The 20,044-nt window shown below is 38.3% G+C and overlaps 1 protein-coding gene across 1 annotated transcript in view; it reads left to right on the top strand.

Moving 5' to 3' along the window:
- The window catches only part of HECW2 (HECT, C2 and WW domain containing E3 ubiquitin protein ligase 2), a 368,781-nt gene extending 349,028 nt beyond the window's left edge, over nt 1-19,753 (top strand). The window contains exon 30 of the mRNA XM_041737736.1: nt 13,180-19,753. Coding sequence (XP_041593670.1) covers nt 13,180-13,291 — 112 coding nt within the window. The 3' untranslated portion in view covers nt 13,292-19,753. The remainder of the gene's footprint in view (nt 1-13,179) is intronic.
- Nucleotides 19,754-20,044: the final 291 nt, after the last annotated feature.

The raw sequence follows: 20,044 nt of genomic DNA, 5'->3' as shown, positions 1-20,044 counted from the left end.
AACCTTTTCATGGCTGTGTAATATTTGTGCATGTGTGCATGCACATGCGACACGAGTGCACACCATTTCTTCTTTATCCAGTTATCTATCAATATGGATTGCTTCCATATCTTGGCTATAGTAAATAATCTGCAGTAAACATCAAGATGCCTATATCCTTTTCAATTAATGTTTTCATTTTCTTTGGGTAAATACCCAGTAGTGGGATTACTGGATCACACAGTATTTCTATTTTTATTTTATTTTTATTTTTTTTTAATTAATTAATTTATTTATGATAGTCACAGAGAGAGAGAGAGAGAGAGGCAGAGACACAGGCAGAGGGAGAAGCAGGCTCCATGCACCGGGAGCCCGATGTGGGATTCAATCCCGGGTCTCCAGGATCGCCCTGGGCCAAAGGCAGGTGCTAAACCGCTGCACCACCCAGGGATCCCGTATTTCTATTTTTAATTCTTCGAGGAACCTTCATACTGTTTACCATAGTGACTGCACCAGTTTGAATCCCCACAAGGGTTCTTTTTTCCCCTAATCCTTGCCAACACTTATTACTTCTTGTCTTTTTTATTTTAGCCATCCTGACAGGTGTAATGTGTATCACATTGTAGTTTTGATTTGCATATCCCTGATGGTCAGTGATGTTGAGCACCTTTTCATGTGTCTGTTGGTCATCTTCTTTGGAAAAATAACTATGCAGGTCTTCGGTTTATTTTTAATTGAGTTGTGTTTTGTGGTGTTGAGTTGTATAAGTTCTCTCTATACTCTGGCTATTAACCCTTTATCAGATACATCATTTGCAAATATCTTCTCTTGAAGTAAAAATATGCATCATAACCAAAGCATTTGTTAGCTTTAGTAAAACAATGTTGGTCATCATGCTGTGGTTTCTTGTGATTATGACTCGAAAATTTAGATGTTCCCAGAAGCTCTCATTTTGAGTTTATATTAATAACTACTTAGAATCCCTTCCCTAAAACCTGCCATTGTGGTTTCTAAATAATATTAAATCATGTTAATGCACTCTGTGCCTCCTTAGCTTAGATTGTACATGCCTTAATTCCATGTGAATGCTCTCTGCATTGCATTCTCCTGATTCATAATAAGATGATGCATTTCCCTGGAGTAACAAAAAATTGCTTTGCTACTACTTGTAGATATGTAAGTGCCTATAAGGTAATAGTTGTGAATAAAAGTGTTTGAGGTTGAATGGCAATAACTAGAATTGAAACAAAAGAAAAGGATGGAACAAATAAAAAGAATGGAGAAGAGTTGGTTTTGAAACTTCTTTATCTAATCAGCAGTAATAGTACTGTATTTTTTAGGTAAAAAGAAAACTTCAGATTGCCTCTCATTTTATTAATAATACAACTGCAATCTGAGGAGGTTAAATGATCTTCTCAAGTGGGATTAGGTACCCCAAGATGTCATCCTGAGGTGTTTTTTTTTTTTTTAAGTGCAAGTGACTTTGAGAAACCTATTAACAAGTCTTACTTCTTAGTGATCGCAAGACGTTTCTTAAGAGTTATGTTCTAAGTCTTAACACATGAAAAGAGAAGTACTGAAAATACAGATACAGACGGTGATGAACACTGAAACTCAGGGCTGGCCTGAGCCACCCCAACCACCTCGGGTGTATCTCAATCTGGAAACAGAGGCACTACATCCAAACACCCAGATATTGCCTGGCATACCTGATGTTCCAGATTTGGGACTGTAATTTCATTATTTAAAGAAGTGTTTTACTTACACCTGAATCACCCCCCGCCCCCAACACATAATTATATCTCAAAAGCAGATTCACACTCTCTGATAAAGGCTTTTTACCATTCTGAAAAACTCAAGGATCAGTGTCAAGGAGGCAGGAAAGGGAAGATTAATTGTGTCACATTTCTCTTGAAATCTGTTTCACTAAACATTTATTTTTGTAAAGTAGATGGAATAAACTGTCACAATAAGCAGATATATCAGTTGTTGACATTTGAACCCTGCAATTTTCACCAAACTTAATGAGCAGAGAAAAGTGATTTGATGTAGACACGAAGCCTAGCTTCGGAGACCCTGGGCCATATCCCAGTTCTGTTGCTTACTCACAGTGGGCTCTTGGAGAGGTTGCTTCATCTTCCTGAACTTCTGTTTCCTTATTTTACCTTGTAGGTTGCTAATTCTGAAGATTAAATGAAATCATTCATGTAAAGCATTCACTGCTGACCCTGGCTTTGAGTAAGCATCCAGTTAGGAGTGGCTGACAAATGTCAGGCAGTAGTGTATTGGTAAGAGCACAGAGTGGGGAGTTAGAAGACCTGGGTTCTAGTCCTGCCCTGCCACCAGCTAATTCTGGAACCCGGAAGATCATTTGATGTGCAAAAGGCCAGAGAGAAAAGGTAGTATATTAGGTTTGAGCAAGAAGTGACACCGACAGGTTGTTTAAAATCTTGAGGGTCGGGCTGGATTCATTTTTCTGCTTCCCCCTGAGGGCTCCAGGAAGTTCATGTGCTGACTCATTATAAATGATGATGTTCTTTAGTATCGTTGCATACACACAGTTGGGCAACAGGCATTGTTTCTTCCTTTCTTCATCATGACCTAAGGTTGGCTCTAGATTCCTAGTTTTACCCAGATTGTAAAAAAGCATAAATAGAGGTGATACAAAGCACACCAGACAAGCAGACTATTTTCTTATCTTGTCTATAACAAGCCCTAACTTTTTAGATCTGACAGAGAGAAACAGCTATTTGGCTAGTCTTCTTTACCATCAGCTTTTCTAGTGGAGAGGCATGGGTGCAGATCTAAGCTCTGTGATATGCTGGCTATCTGCTCCTAAGCAAGAGGCCAGATCCTTCTCTGAAGAAGAGGACTAATAGTGCCATGCTCAAAGAGTGTGTGACAAACAAGTGAGTAATGTGTATGGGAGTCCTTAGAGATAGTAGCTCCTCTATGTTCTTTCTAACCTTGGATCTTGAATCTTCTATAAGCCACCCGACTGCTATAACTATGAGAATGTGCTCCACAAAAGGCATACATTTGGAGGAAAAACATAAAAAGAAGAACTTCAATGCATGACCATATGGTTTTATCAGAAGTGATTTCTTTGCTGATAACATTGTCATCATCCTTTATGAAATGTGGGGTGTACTTCAGTGTAAAACAGATCTGCAAGATCAGCTCTAGTCTGAAGAGATTGTTTTATATGATTGAGGCCATTTCATCTACCATCAAGTCAGATACACCGAAGCCATTTTTCGTGCTGTGTCCTGATTGGTTTAAGTTGCAGACCTGAAGAGCTGGTCTATCTCATGCTGGCCATTCCCGATGTATTTCTTTTTCTTATTAATGAGACAGTGTTTCACATGTAAAATATGGCATTGAACAGACTGGTGCCAAAATGGATGGATGTCCTTCTTAACTTAATAAATGTATTCTCTGAGAAGTCTGGCATCACCTCCTGTCAGGCATGAGAGGCTGTACCCTGGAGAGTTGCAAGTGTCTGTACAAGATGAGGGTGGGCACTTCTGGCCAACAGAAGGGCATACTGTTCTCTCTGGTCATGGATGATTGAGGGCCTTTCAGCCTTTCAAGCAAGCGAATGTGGGTCTTATTTTCTCAGATTTCCTAGCCTCCCTTTGTGGTAGGACTACTCACATTGTGGGCCAAGAAGTGTATTAAAGTATATAGGGTTGTCTCTGAAGCCAGTACAAGTTGAATCCATGGCTCTTTTTTCTCTCTTGTGGTAGTGAAGTAACTGGAGACCCAGATGATAAATAATGATGGAGGCAGACGGGTGTCTCTGCCAAGGCTTATAGCCTGAACACATTACTGCGCTTCCTCTGCTTTGTGCTCGGTAGTTAGGTCTGTATTTTGAATTTCTGTAGATTTCCTATCCCCCAGTGCTCTGATGGACTAATGAGACAGTCCATTCACTTTTTGGCAATTGCTCTTAAACATTCCGGCAAACAGGATGCTAACATGCCAGCCTAGAAAATGCAGGGCAAGTGCTCTCTCCCAGCATGGTGTGGAGTTAATATGTTCATCTCTGAGGATTCTTGCCAAGTAGGATGACGGGCCTGAGGAGTTTAGACAGCTGCAGTAATGATGGGGGAATAGTGGCTTTGTCGAAGAGGAGAAACTTTCTGAAAATGACTGTGTCTGGAGATTATTATCAATGAAATGCTGACCCAAATTAAGAAATAAGCAAGAATTAACTCTGAAATGGCTGCTTCAGGGAGGTAGTTTTTCTAGTGGACTGGAACTTTAAAAAAAATAAAATTATTTTCACTTTTAAAACTCTGCTTTTTATTCTTATGAAAAGATTTTATTAAAAAATGCCAAGAAATTCTTGTTCTCCTCACAGACTCCCTCCATGTTACTTCTCCCTCTGCGTCTGTCACTCTGTTACACCTTATTTCCTTCCTAGACTTCCCCAGTTTAATCATTATGCTTAGTTATTGGTTTACTTATTGATTATCTCTCCCTCTAGGATATAAGCCTGTGAGAACAGCAGCTTTGTTGGAATTGAATGTGGCTTTGCCCTAGTGCTGAGTCCTGGCACGTAATTTGTACTCCATGAATATTGTTCTTAGTGAATTCTTAAACTTGGGGTATGCCTGTGGACCACTCCAGACAAGATATACCAAAATCACCTTTGTATCTCCGTACCCTCATCTAAGCAATTGAAATAAATACGAGTGATTACATTATGAAGTTGCCTTGAGAATGAACTGAGATAATACATGCCAGGTGCTTAAAATGAGACCTAACACATCATTCAATAGATCCACCATCATTACTAGGGTTCTTAATATCTAGCTTTTGGAGCTAACATTTATGGCCACCAAATGGCATATGACAGATGAGTAGTAGGGTTAGTAAAGGCCAGAATTCCCTTCCCTTGATCCACATTTATTAAATACCCGGTGAGGATCAGGAATTATTCTTGTGCCACCATGAGTCACACAAATGTCTGTAAACTAGTCTTAGCAGGAGCTCCTGCTTTAAATCTCATGGTCTAAGAAGATATGAATGGTGATATTAGAGAAAATATGACTGTTTTAAAAAATCCTAATGGGGGGCACCTGGGTGGCTCAGTTGGTTAAGCATCCCACTCTTGGTTTACATCATGATCCCAGGGTCCTGGGATCGACCTGCACTGGCTCCCTGCTCAGTGGGGAATCTGCTTCTCCCTCTCCCTCTGCACACCCCCACCCCAGCTCTTGCTCTCTCTCAAATGGATAAATAAAATTTAAAAAAAAAAAAGTCCTAGTGGCAGTTTTACCTTTATTTGTATCTCTGAATCTATCTAGGCTAACAATAATCGCTGGATTACTTTAATTGAATTTTATCATTCTGTGTGATTGGTGACTTTGACTTTCTTATGCTGATTACAAGCTCTGAATTCATCATCTACCCTCTACCGGTTGGTGGATCCCCTGCTTTGTTTAATGGTACCTCTGCCATCCGACTCCCCACGCCTTGTCACTGGCTACCTTTTTCATCTATGGAATAAATGGAAAAAGTCTTTGCATGAACACACCTCACTTCCTGATGTGGTCGTGCCTTCTCAACTGGCTTATGGTCCAGCCTCGGCTACTGTCACTCAAGCACTTTTACTTCTCAAGTTTCCTGATGATGCAATGTTTCCCCATACTTCCGGGCAGTCTGCTAGAAACATCCTTCTCCTGGTTGTTTATCCAGAAAACCCCTGCACACTTATAAATCCTTTGAGGCTTGACACAAATAGTGTCCACTTAAAGCCTTTCCTGCCTCTGTTGAGCAGACTTTTAACTCAGTGTATTAAAACTGTTTGTGTGCAGGGCCACTAATGGCTCATATGGATCTTTTGGATTCACTAGACAAAGCTTTCTTGCAGTCTTGTGGAGAAATGCAGCCCTGAGTTAGGGCTGGTGGTTTGGTGAGCAGAGCCAGAGGTAGGCTGGATTTCAGTGCCTACCCACCCCAGCCAGATACCCACCCCAGGAGACTGCGCTAGCTTTAGGGGGGCCCATTTGCTGCATACTTTGCTGCCGGAGTGTAAACTTTCCTCGTGGGTTTTTCTCCCTCATCTACCAGGGGACAGCTCAGTGCCTGGCATGCAATAGCAGCTCAGTAAGTATTCACTCAATGAAGGAAGGAATAAATGAAACGTTGTGCAAATTGAAAAATTGATTTTTTTTCATCAGGGCACTTTGTATGGGAAAGACAATTTTTCAAAATATGGCATCTTCAAAGGGAGAAATAGGAAAAGAGGGTCTACAAGGTGAACAGGCTTCGATGCTGCCTGAGGAGTCATTGGACTCTAAATTAGAGGCCCTGAGAGCCCAGAGGAAGCCCCCCTTTGCCTACTCCACAGGCCAGCTCCAAGCCAACTCTGGCCCTGCCCCCTTACCCCCCTCCTGCCTCCAGCCCCAACAACTACAACTGCCGCCACACTGATTCCCTTAAGGAAGGGCTTGTGGACACTCTCACATAGGCAAAGTGTGGATTTGACAGGTAATTTAGGTTAGGACTACTCACTTTTCCCCAAAGAAATCTTGACATTCAAAAGAGATCTGTTCTAAGATTCCTTAGGAATTTTACAGAATGCTTGTATTTGTTTTTTATTTATAAATTACTTGATGAAGAGGTGGGAATAGGAGTCAGAAAACTGAAACCTAGAGGATTAGTCATCACTGCCAACTGAAGAAAGAGAGTATTAATAAAGTGCTTTCTAAATCATAGTGCAAATAAAAAGCATTTATTAGATTCAAATACATTTTATTTCTAGGACTACATCTACTGGATAAAATGAGGTCCATGGTTTTCTCCTCACTCTCCCTCTCTTGCTGTCCCTTGTTTTCTCTCTTATTTTAAAACTCTAATTATAATTTCTTATTTGTCTCATATTTTGAGTCCTTATAAGTTACCAAAATCAGTTCTGGGAAAATAGGGAATAAATGAATAAGTAAGTACACACAGAGAGAAATTCCCTAATCAATTAACTGATTGTGAAAATTTAGATGTAATTGTGATATTTCTGGCTCACTGGATTTGGCTAATTGACTTGACTATGCATAGGAAAGAAAAGAGGGTAAGCATGCGACTTCCTGGTTAACATTTGAAGAATACAAAAAGCACCAAGAGATTAAGTCAGACCAGATGTCTGGAGGGCTTTAAATTTTCTTTTTATTGGTGCCAGCATGCTTTCCCAAAGATGGGTTCAGACCTGCCCTCCTTGAGTGGTTCTGGCTGCAAGATTAAAATGAGGTAAAGTCATTATAGCCTTAGTGTAGTTGGCTTTGAAAGATTTGAAAAATGTCCTTTTATTGAGACTGAATAACTGGATGTGCTTTTGCTGCCAATATCAACATAGTCCAAGGGCCCTCCTGTTTTCTGCTAGAGTTTTCTTAGGACATGGAATGGGGTGGGAGAGGGGGTGTGAAAAGCCTCAGAGGATTGTGTTTTGTTTTGCTTTTTTTCCCCCCTGTTCTTGGCTCATACTACAGGTTGATGGTAAATATTGAGCAACTTATTTAACCACACTATTCCTCAATTTCCTTACTAGCAATGCTGTCTTGTTTATAAGGAGTTTTGAAATTTTTGCAAGCATAAAAATGCTGTAGATAGCCAATGTAGATATCTTATTTCTGAGCCGCTTGATGTCTCGAATAGTGGAGACCACCTGCATCGGACTCAACTTAGAGTGGTTGTTAAAATACAGATCCCGAGGCCCACCCTCAAATTTCTGAATTAGAATCTCAGGGGGTACAGTCAAAAATCTTCATTGTAAACAAGCTTCAAGGATGATTCTGATGCATCCAGTGTGTCCCTCAGAGTTTCTCTGATAAAACTGAATGGTTTGAGCTAAGCCTAAAAATCCCCCGGTATCTCCCAGGGTTTTCTGGACTGACCTAATCCGGACTGTTTTCCCCAGAGCCTACTGCATGTTGTGATTGAGTCATTCATTTAAAAAAATATTTGAAGCTTTATTTTGCTAATCCTTGTCCTCAAAATATATGTAATCTAGTAGGATTTTAGGGCTAGCAGTTCAGTTAGCGGTAGGATGAAACTAACACTCAGACTTCCAAAAAGAACTGAAAGAACAGAGCCAAAGAGCATTAGTCTTCCTACTTTCGGTTTAATGTTGGACTTCCCCTAGGCTGGGGTCCTATTTTTGATTTGGCCACTGACTCAACTTTGACCTTGGGAAAACCGCTTAATCTTTCTGCAGTTTCCCTCTCCACAATATATTCTTTCCCATCCTCATGAAACATTTTCTAGAGAGGCTCTTCAGTTTATTCAGAGGAAGAGGTCGATTACAGTAACTATAGGTTTTACAACTAGATATAACTTAGGAAGCAGTGATCATCTTAGATTATGGATCAGTAATAGTGATTGTGTCTTATGACTGAAGAGGATCAAAAACGGTAGTCCAGTCCTTCCCTGGGTGTTGAGATCTGAGTCTTTAGAGAAAAGAGTACTCAGGCATATGGATTTACTGGGTAAGATACTATAGTTTCTCCAAAGTTACAACACAAACTGCAGAGAGACATGCAGAGCTCCTGTTTCTCTGCTCAGAAGCCTGGGAGAATGACAGGACAGCTGTTTGCTCCCAGCTGTGTCCACTACCTGTCCTTGCCTGGGTGGTTCTATTCTATTACATTCATCACACGTACCTCCTTTTCTTGGACTGTTCTACTACCTTGAGACCTCCAGTGATCTTCTGTTGTTGCAAAACAAATTACCACCAACTTAGTAGCTTAAAACAAGACACAGTTACATCGCTGTTTCTGTGGCTCAGGAGTCCACGCATGGCTTAGCTGGGTCTTTTGCTTAGCATCTCACAAGGCTGAAATCAGGACATCAGCTGGACTGATTCTCATCTGGAGAAGGTATTCTCATCTGGAGGTTCAACTGGTGAAGGACCTCCTTCCAAGTTCTTTTAGGATGTTGGCAGAGTTGTAGCTATAGAATCCATGGAAGGTTAAATTCAGCGACAGAGTGAGTCTCTGACCTCCCCGATGCTTTTACAAAGGTCTCACCTAATTAAGTCAGGCCAATTCAAGATACTCACCCTTTTAATTTAACTTAAAATCCACAGATAAGCTTTAATTACTTCTGAAATATACGTTCACCTTTGCCATACTCCATGGGTTATAAGGCAGTCACAGGTCCCCCTCACACTCAAGAGATGGGGGGTTATACAAGACATGGGTCATCTTAAATAGTGGGTCATCATAGAATTTTGCCTACCACAAAACCACCATGAATTAAAATTATGCAACTAAGTACGTACAAGGACTTGATTGAGGGCTTGAAACATTGAATGACTTCTCCTTCCCATGTATGTGACCATCTTGTTCATTCTGAATTAGTTAAAACCAGCCTTCAGTTAAGGGAAAGTATTTGGTTGTCAAGAGGGAAGGAACAGGCTTAATGAGGGTGTGATTGGTAAATTGCACCTACAGTCCTGTCCTAAGCAACTAAAACATTAATTAGAGATCATTGCTTATCTAGAGAATGGGTCATCCTGAATTATCTTTATTTCCCAGTTCACCCAATATGGCTCAATTCATGAAAATGAGCTCACTCGTATCTATTCAAAATTACGCCGAGTTACTCTTTTAAGAATTGTCCCCAAAATTGACCTATAACACTACCACGAAAAGCATAGACAAGAAAACCTCTTACTAGCTGTAAGCAATAGCAATCACCTTTTCTTTTCTTTCTTTTTTTTTTTTTTAAGATCTTATTTATTCATGAGAGACATAGAAAGAGACACAGGCAGAGGGAGAGGCAGGTTCCTCGAGGGCAGCCCAATGCAGGAGTCTATCCTGGGACTCCAGGATCATGACCTGAGCCAAAGACAGATGCTAAACCACTGAGCCACCCAGGCATCCCAGCAGTCACCTTTTCAACACATTTCTTGTCAACACACTGAAGACAGAATGACAATGTATCAGATTAATATTGCTCTATAAACAAAATGCATAACTAAATAAAAAAGTGAAGAGGCTGAAATCAGCAGGAGATAATGCAAGAGTTGATCTCTATGTATACAAATCAATAAGAAATCTTGAAGCTCGAAATGACAAATGGACTTCACACTCCTAGGACGGCAATAATAATAATACTAAAGTATCGATGAGGATGTAGACAAATTGGAATCCTTATGCACTGCTGATAGGAATGTAGAATGTCATGGCTACTATGGAAAACAGTATGGCAGTTTCTTAAAAGGTTTACATTAGAGGGATCCCTGGGTGGCGCAGCGGTTTGGCGCCTGCCTTTGGCCCAGGGCGCGATCCTGGAGACCCGGGATCGAATCCCACATCAGGCTCCCGGTGCATGGAGCCTGCTTCTCCCTCCGCCTGTGTCTCTGCCTCTCTCTCTCTCTGTGACTATCATAAATAAATAAATAAATAAATTAAAAAAAAAAAAAGGTTTACATTAGAATTGCTATATTATCCAGCATTTCCACCTCTGGGAGTATACACAAAGGAACTGAAAGCAGGGATTTAAGCGGCTATTTGTGCACCAATGTACAGAAGAGATTTTTCATAGTAGCCAAAAGATGGACGCAACCCAGGTTCATCGATGGATGAATGGGTTAACAAGATGTGGTGTATACCTACAGAGGAATATTATCCAACCTTAAAAAGAAAGAAAGTTCTGCCCCATGTTATAACACGGACCTGGCAAACATTATGCTAGGTAAAATAAGCTAGTCACAAAGGACAAATATTGTATGATTCCACATACATAAGGTACCTACTGTAGTCAAATTCATAGAAAATAGAATTGTGGCTTCAGGGATGGGAGAGGATGGGAGTTAGTGTTCAATGGGTACAGAGTTTCAGTTTGGAAAGATTTAAATGTTTCAGAGATGGCTGGTAGTGATGGCTGCAAAACGCTGTCAATGTACATACTGCTACAGAACTGTGTGCTTAAAAATGGCTAATATCAATTTTATGTGATGTATTATTTTATCACAATGAAAAAAAACTTGCAAAGATAAACAGGCCAAGGAGATGAACACAGAGAACAAATAGGAAATGTTACAAGCAAGCTGACTTGAGGAAAGATGCTCAGCTATGTTGGTAACCAAAGAATTGAAAAATTTTAAATATCATTTAAAGGAGTATCATTGTTTAGTCTAATAGGATAATGAGTATTATGTATCCAGCACACAAAGTCTGGCAAATTCAAAACATATTTTACTTGTCTACTTCTTCCTGTTTCCATAGAACAGGGATAAAGTCTTCATTTTATAATTCTATACTGTATCTAATCATTCTATACTTCATTTAAAAATTCCATACTGAAGATGGATTTTAAATCATTCCTAGGGCTGTCTTCTAGTATGCCAGTTCAAGTTGTAAAAAAGTTAAACCTCTTTCTTGAGGCTTCCAAGTTGATGTTCCAGTGCAAGGAAGATATAACAAGAATTATATTAAATGCAATTCTGAAATAATTTATTCTATTAAAAATGTGCTTGGCTGGGACACCTGGGGGGCTCAGCCATTGAACATCTGCCTTGGGCCCAGGGCATGACCCCGGGGTCCCTGATCGAGTCCCAGGTCAGGTTCCCCTCGAAGAGCCTGCTTCTCCCTCTGCCTATGTCTCTGCCTCTCTTTCTGTGTCTCTCATGAGTAAATAAATAAATAATCTTTAAAAGAAATGTAGTTGGCTGCAAAGACTAATTAGTTGACGTATCCTAGCGTTCGTAATGACAAGAGTCACAGACTCTGAGCCAGTACTATCTGTGTCCTAAAACTGATATTCTTATAATTGAGCCCCTTTGCATTCCTGGTGTAATAAGGCATGTGGCTACACACCTGCTTTATTATGTCTTTGTTTTTTTCATTATTTCCATGAGTCATGATTGTCGTTTTAATGGTAATGAAATGTTGCTAATAACACATCTCTTATTAATAGGTCAAAGAGTGTGAGCCAGGCATTATATTAAGCATGATTTTTTAAAAATGCTTCTATTATTTGATTTAATCCTTGTATCCTGAGAGAAATGATATGATTCTCATTTTATAGGTGAGAAAATAGAGTCTCAGAGAGTTTTAATAACTTCAAATCACACAGCTTGTTGGTAGAGCTATAATTCAAAGCCAGGTCTGTCCAACTCCAAACTTCTGATCTTTCCACTGCACTGTACTGCACGTAGGAATATAATTATACTTACTTCCTAAGTGTTAGAGTGATTTATAAGAATGAAAATTTAAACATGTGACTTTGTGAAAATAGCCCATCAATAATTTTAGCTCCTAAAATTCCACATTAATCCAGGAGCATTTTTTTTAAAGTCAAAGTTGTTTAGCTTTCACAAACAAGCTGTTGTACATTCAGAATAAAATGCTTCCTATTCCATGTCAAAAGTGCAGATTTGTTTCTTGATAAGATGTACTATTTTGGAGACTGTCTATTTCTTATTGTGATTCAGGTGCAAATAACAGGAAAGCATATTTTTTTTTCCTATCTTGGCAAAGGGGAGCTATTTCTAAAAAAGAATACTTAATGTAATGATTTAAATGGCCATGATTTTGTGCTGTGAGTTAGGAGAAAACAGATTATAGCACAGGACTGAAAGAAGTAACAATGGTCTACTGACCTCGACAGGAAAATCCAGCCAGGGAATTTCCCTGAGATTCTAAGCCACGAGGTGGGTCTTCAGAGATACTCAGTGCTCTTCCCTGCATGACAAAACGCAAAAAAGATATAAAACTGTAGATTTCCTGGGACATCCACACAAATGTGATCTCTGAAAATGAATTACTTTGCAAAAACTTCTATTCATGTCTACGTAACGTGTTGAATCACTAAATTGTACACCTGAAACTAATATTACACTGTATGTTAGCTAACTGGAATTCAAATAAAAACTTTTAAAAGAATCTAACATCAAAAGACATGCAAAAAACCAGACTTGTCTTTCCAATTCTTAGACAACTAAACAAATAGTAATGTGTAGGTAACGTGGATTTTAAATGGTGGTGAAAACATAAAGAAAATATTTTTTAAATCTCCTATTTCTCTTTAGAAATTCAAACATTTTCAAAGTTTCTCTGAAAAAAAAGTGTGAAAATTGGCAACAAGCCAATCTGAATATGAAGGACAAGCATGAACACACACACACACACACACCCCAATCTCCTTTCACGCAAAGTGTTCTAAACTATGTACTGCTGCTTCTGTTTACAGAGCTCACACTTGTTTTAACCGTCTGGATCTCCCCCCGTACCCATCCTTCTCCATGCTTTATGAAAAACTCTTGACAGCAGTTGAAGAGACCAGCACCTTTGGACTTGAGTGACCTGAAAAAGCGATGTCGGGCTCTGTACGGACAGGCAATTTTGGAAGCTGCGCTCTAGAAGAATGGCTAAACATTGGAAGTTTCAAGAGTATGCTTCCAGTAGAGTAAAGCTGAATGCTCTGATTTTCCAGGAACACATGCTCCGTCACATTTGGGGACCGGATGGATAGTGGTGATGAGTCCTCTTGGAAGGATTTGGGTGAGCTTGATGCCCAGGGAACAACCCAACAGTCTTTCAATCAACAGTTGTTGACTGCCAAACTTTTTTCCATTTGTGTTATGTTCCAAGACAAAGATGAACCTGTACACGATCAGCTTCATGGTAACTTTTAGGGACTCAGGAGGATCTTGAAACTTACCATTGAACGTGGATCAAGCCAAACTGGCAGCACTTGGCCCAATCTCCAAATTAGCGCAAGTTAAATAATATAATAAAAACAAATGTATTTCCTGAAAGTACATTCATTTAAGCCCTAAGTTATAGCAGAATATTCATTTTCTTGCTTATGAGTGCCTGCATGGTGTGCACCATAGGTTTCAGCTTTCATGGGACACAAGTGAAAATGAAACCAAGTCAACATGAGGTAACTTTAAAGATTTGCAATAAGGTGGTCTGTGACAATGTATATGCAAAGTGGTATGTGTGTAATTATGGCTGAAGACAAACTGTTATACAATGAATAACTAATGACAGATTTTATGCTTTATAATGCATGAGAACAATTTAAAAATAACTAGCAATTAATCACAGCATATCAGGAAAAATACACAGTGAGTTCTGTTTATTTTTCATAGGTTCATTATATTTCTGTTCCTTAAGATGTATATAAGAACCTACCTATCATACTGTATGTATCACCTGTTCCATTTTCATGTTCCATGCTTACTCGGGCATCATGCTAGTATGTATCCTTTTACAGCACTCTCAAGGGAACAAAAGGGCCTTTTATTTTTATAAAGGTACAAAAAAAAATTCCCCGAAATATTTTGCACTGAATGTACCAAAGTTGAAGGGACATTACAATGTGACTAATGGCAACTCCATCACTTGACAAGTATAATAGGAAATAGCTTCTAAATCCGACTTCCTTCACAGTGCCATGTCTACCACTACAAGGACTGTGCATCTAAGTAATAATTTTTTAAGACTCACTATATGTGATAGTATGATATGCATTTATTTAAAATGCATTAGACTTTTTCCATCCATCAAATACTTTACAGGATGGCATTTAATACAGATATTTCGTATTTCCCCCACTGCTTTTTATTTGTACAGCATCATTAAACACTAAGCTCATTTAGAGAGCCATCAGCGACACCCAAGAGATCAGCTCTCTTTAGTAATAAGAATTCCATTTTTCCCTCATCAGTGAAGACATCACAAATTGAAACTCTCAATACTATATTTCTAAGCCTGCATTTTCACTGATGCATAATTTTCTTATCAATATTAAGAAACAATTTTTCTATGGTATCTCAGCAACTGCATGCTATCACTGATGTGATTTCTGCTTAGTTTTATCAGAGGTTGTTCATTTTTATTGCTTCTGGGGTTACTCCACATCGTTGTTTATTTCTTGACTTATGGCCATAACTAATCTGAGTGAGTTCTCTAATAGGTTGACGTTAAATCATGGATAATAAAAGCATTGGATTAAGATTTGGTTTGCCAGCCTGTGGTTTTACAGGCGTTGCCCAAACACCTCTTTGAGAATTATAAGTAGCCATGGAATTCCTATTATGGGATGTTGGCAATCTTGTATTTTATAGGGTCACATGCATGGTTTTCACAGGTGGTTTATAAGAACTAATTGCTCTCCTGTTGGTTAAGCTATGTTTACTATTGAGACCCTCAAGAGAAATACCACTCATGTTGCATTCCTGAATTAAAGGCAGGTACTATAGCATGGGGAAATGTTCCCCCCAAAAGGTTACAGAAATCTGGAGATTAAAAAAAGATTAACTGTGTACTATAATTGGACCAGAAAAAAAGGAAGAGAAAAAAGTTTTAATTGGAAATGTTAGCTTGTACTTACTGATCATGAATATAAGTATATATTTAATTTTGCAAACTATTTTTACTTGTTTGTATTTTTTTCATTATAAGGAAAAATAGTATAACATACTTTTTAAAAAAACCCTCATCTTCACTTGTATATAAGATGGTTCAGGTTCAGAGCTGGCATTCTCTAAGCAGCTGGTATAAAAGGTTACATTTCTTTCAAAAACAGACCATGTTAGCTTTCATTTTGGTTTGTGACACTTTGTTATCATACTCCACATTATTATGCAAAAGAGGTTTGAAATAAAATGCATCTCTTTATTTCTAACAAATATATTTCTTGTTAAAGCATCTAACTTCTTCCCAAATAACAGTATAATCATTTACTGTTGCTGTTGTTCTCAAAATTGGGGATTATCAAAGATGCACTTAGCATATGAGAATACCATGATAATGGATCTATTATTCTTAATTAGTCCAATTATAACTGAAAATATTAAATAACATTTCCACATATTAAATTAGACTTAAATATCCTCTACAAATAGAAATACCCATAAATATTTTCTGGACTCCGAGCCTAGATGACTTGGCTGTGTGGTCTCATTTTAAGAAATTCATGAGTGATGCTTGTTCTCTGCTGTTTTCTCTATAAAAGACAGCCATGCTGCCTTGTGTATGTATGCGGAACGTGTGTTAGTTGAAGCAAGAGGCACCCTATTAGCCCCCACTCTGTGCCAGCCACTGTGTTTGATGATGGAGCCACAAGGTTCAAACTCTGTCCTTAAGAAGCTCACAGTCTAGAGTAGACACCAAGGTTTTTAAGAAGTATTTTTAATGAAATTTGGTATGTTCTACAATCAAGGAATGAGGAGAGAACAGCTTATTCCATCTGGGAAATCCACTGAAGGCTTCATACATGGGAGATACTCTGGCTAAAAATAAAAATCACATAAATGCTCTTTCTGTTAGTAACTAATGGCATGTAATAGTGTGTCAACACTGGTCAGGTGGGGAAGCCCAGGGTGCACTTAAACACGAGACTTTAAAGTGTGCAGACGGGGAGCTGAGCCATGAAGGAGCAGCTCAAGGATCCTCAAATTATCAAAGAAATGCCAATATTAAATCTGGTAGTTTCCTTTCATCTGCACTGCAATGTACCTTCAGTTTTCAGTGAGGAAAAAAAAATCCCCAGTCCTTGGGCCCTACCCACCTTTGTGGTCAAGACATTTATTTTATGCACAAAAGAATGAACGGATCTTGGTTAAAGAAGTGTGGTCACAATTTTCCAGCATATGTTGTGCTTGTAATTTAGCAGACATTCCGTAATCAATGAGGGAAGATTTGTTTCACCTGCATTAACGATCAGACGGGCTGACATGTTCAAAATGCCTGACAGTAATGGTGGAATGTGTGTGTGTGGCACTTTAGAGTTTCAAAGTGCTATCAAGTGTGCCATCTTACCTCTTCTGCTGCTCACAGGCTTTTGAGGGGTAGAAGGTGCCAATCCCTGCTGGGCTGAGACTGATTTTCGTGGATGGCTTATAAGACCCGCTTCAGCACTTTCTGGTTACAATTCTAGGTTTCCTTTCAAGAAATGGGGAGACTGATGTTTTTACAAACATTCCACTACCACTGAATTTTGCAAGATGCTTCATCTGCCCAAGTTCTCATGTCTACAAACAAATACTCTTAACATGTGTCATCTTCTGAAAAGCCCAAGGAAGAAATTAGTATATTCTTGGAAAAACTCATAGACTTAATATTTGCATTTTGCTACCAGTTATAGGAAACTTGAAATGATACATAATTTGATAGGTTTTGGTGGATTCCTATAGTATAGTGTTTTAATTTTCTCAAATATTATTTAGAAGTAATTTAATGGAGAAGAAAAAGCACTTTTATCAGAAACCTAATTTTATTTTTTAATTCTTAACAAGGATGGATCTAGAAGCTGGTTGCTAGGTTCCAGTGGTGTGGGTGAAGGAACCCCTGCAGGTTCTCTTTTCCTCTCTGTCCTCTTCACATTCACTCAATTTTTTTCTTTCTGCACAAATTGTGTTTATGACTTGACCACTTCTAACGGAAGTGAACATCTAATAATAAAGAGTCTGAAAGTCTTTCTAACTTAACCATATTGAAGAAGTCCCCAAGGCAGGTGAAATGATGATATACCATCATTAAAAGATCTCTGTAACCCTGCACAGTAAAAACGTGGAAAAGAAGAATGTGACTTAATCCCCTAACTGGGTCTGAGTCTCAGGCCCCTTTTGTTCTCTCTTATCTGCTTTAGTTGATGTGTGGAAACACTCTAGGTCTTAGACACCTTACTTCCATAAAACTTGAGTGTAAATTAATGAGCATGTCACTTTTAATCAGATTCTCATTTTGCAAAACTGTTACTTTCCTAGTTTGATTGTGTTTTCCAGATAGATTTGTTTATCTAACATAGAAGCAAAGGAATGCCAGCCAGAGACATTAAAGCTTTCTCAACTGTGGCTGAAGGCCAACAGCAACCCACTAGAAGGGTGATACAAATAAAAAAAAAAAACAGAAAAGCCCAGCAGTTGTGTTCCCCACCCCTGCCAGAATGTAATGCAAATTATTGACCAGCTATCAAGATTCAGGAGTGGTTGCTGCATTCCAAGGAGCTGGCAAAGGAAATACTGTGCGTGTGTGTGTGTGTGTGTGTGTGTGTATGTGTTTGCGCGCACGCTCCCCTTAATCACAGCAATCTGGGCCAGAAGGAATGCAGGGATGGTTAAGACAGGACCCTAGCAGAGGGAAAGTTAAAACAAGGGTTGGAAAGGTCATCTGAAGGCTTCAATTTGGTTCCTGACTTAGGAGAAAAAAAAAAAGAATGTCTTGCTGTCTAGTGAGGGCACTGCTTGATAAACTGCCTGGTGGGAAATACCTTCATTGTATAACTTCAGTAGGTTGATAACATCTGATTGCACAAAAGAATTTAAAAGTATTAAAGCTAACCATAGCTGAATCAGGAAAATTTGACAATTTAGTTAAATTATGTTGTGGATTTTGTTTAACTTCAGATTGCTATTGCAATTATTGAACTTCCTATGTAAGTAAAAAAAAATGTCATAGCTTGGCATATTTATGATGCTTAATTTGTTTCTCAGCAGACATTCTTTGACACTAGCTTTTGGGACATTTTCACAGTTTCTAGTGGTTACTTAGATGTTCCCTATTAATACAAAAAGTGAAAACTTAAGAATTAGGTTGCTGAATTGCAAATGGAGATCTAATCAGTGTTTCCAATTTTTCAGGAAGCTAATCAGGATTGAAAACACATTTAGATTTAATCTGCTAGGCAGTTTATTTGGCTTTCATGATGGCACAGTTCAGCAGCATCGGCAGTCCCTAGTTGTAGGGGTTCTGGGGGAAAACAAGGAAATTAAATTTATATATGTGATTTTTATGTTTAGTGGCCTTGGGCAGGTGATATCTTTCTAATTTTCTTGTAGAATATTACAACCCTGAGGAGTGTTGATAGGTATGTTGTGTGATTCAAACTGAATCAGCTGTTACTGAGGCAGATAAGGAACCATCAGTAAACTTCTGGTTACTACACCTTCTGTAAAAAAGGATGGATAATGTTCAAGAAATACCTTGGAAGGATTAACCAGGAAACACACAGAACTGAATGTTCTTTTAGGACCCTGATGCTCTAAAAGCTGTTATTACAACCTATTTTTCTTGATATGATATCGTAAGTAAAATTTGAAGCTGTTAATATATTGGAAAGTGCATAAGATTACATGTTTTTATAATAGGGATGCAGGCATTCCAAAAGAAATAAAAATACATGCATCTCTTTTGCCTCTTACTGGAAGTATTAATCTAATTTTATAATAATGCTTACTTTTTAATATTAAGGCTCTGTAAAAAAACATATTTATTTCTAAAATTTCAGTAGAGCACAGGTGATGTATTTTTTTAAGCCTTTCCATTTCTTTTCACCAACTTCACCCATGTGTCTACTATACCATGTATTACACTCAAGAGCTATGTTTTTATTTTGTTGAGTTGATTTAAACTTCATATTCAATCAATGTGACTTTTAGTAGAGAATAATAATGGGAGATATTTAGTATTGGCATTAAGACCATACAGCTCTCATTTTACCTTATATTTAAATTTCATCTATCTTTTTCCAAAGCAAATAATGCAGATTGTTGACATCCTAGAGCTGATTTGTGGGTGGTATTAAATGGAGCCTGGGACTCTGAAATGTAGACTAGATGTTTGTTTTCTGGAAAGTTTATATTCTTATCCTCACCTGAACCCCTGCCTTTTGTGTTGTATTTTTTTATGCCTTGAGGGAAAGATATTTTAATGTGTACAATTTGTTTTATTTTCATACTGATCTCTATTTTTGTTTAAAACCATGTTGCATCATGAAATCACTTAATCCAAAATAAATCTTCTTTAAAAAAATAGATTATTACTTCTCTGTGATACATTTGGGAAAGAAAAAACTCAAGAGGAAAGAGAACAAAGTAGGGATAAAGGTCTCATGGGATTCACATGCAGCTTTGTGGACACAGAAGTTCTCTTTTCATGATATTTATAATTAGGAATCCATGTTATTTATCCCTCAGAGAATATTTTAGTATTTGATAGCCCATCAAATAAGGTTGAAGAAATGAATTAACACAAATCATAATGGGCTGAGACTCTTTGTTAATCCATCTTGGTTGCTCATCAAATAAGGTTGAAGAAATGAATTA

Source organism: Vulpes lagopus, chromosome 22 (assembly GCF_018345385.1).
Source record: "Vulpes lagopus strain Blue_001 chromosome 22, ASM1834538v1, whole genome shotgun sequence".
Lineage (NCBI taxonomy): Eukaryota > Metazoa > Chordata > Mammalia > Carnivora > Canidae > Vulpes > Vulpes lagopus.
The sequence above is the reverse complement of the archived record's forward strand: the minus strand, read 5'-3'. Positions and strand labels throughout refer to the sequence as shown.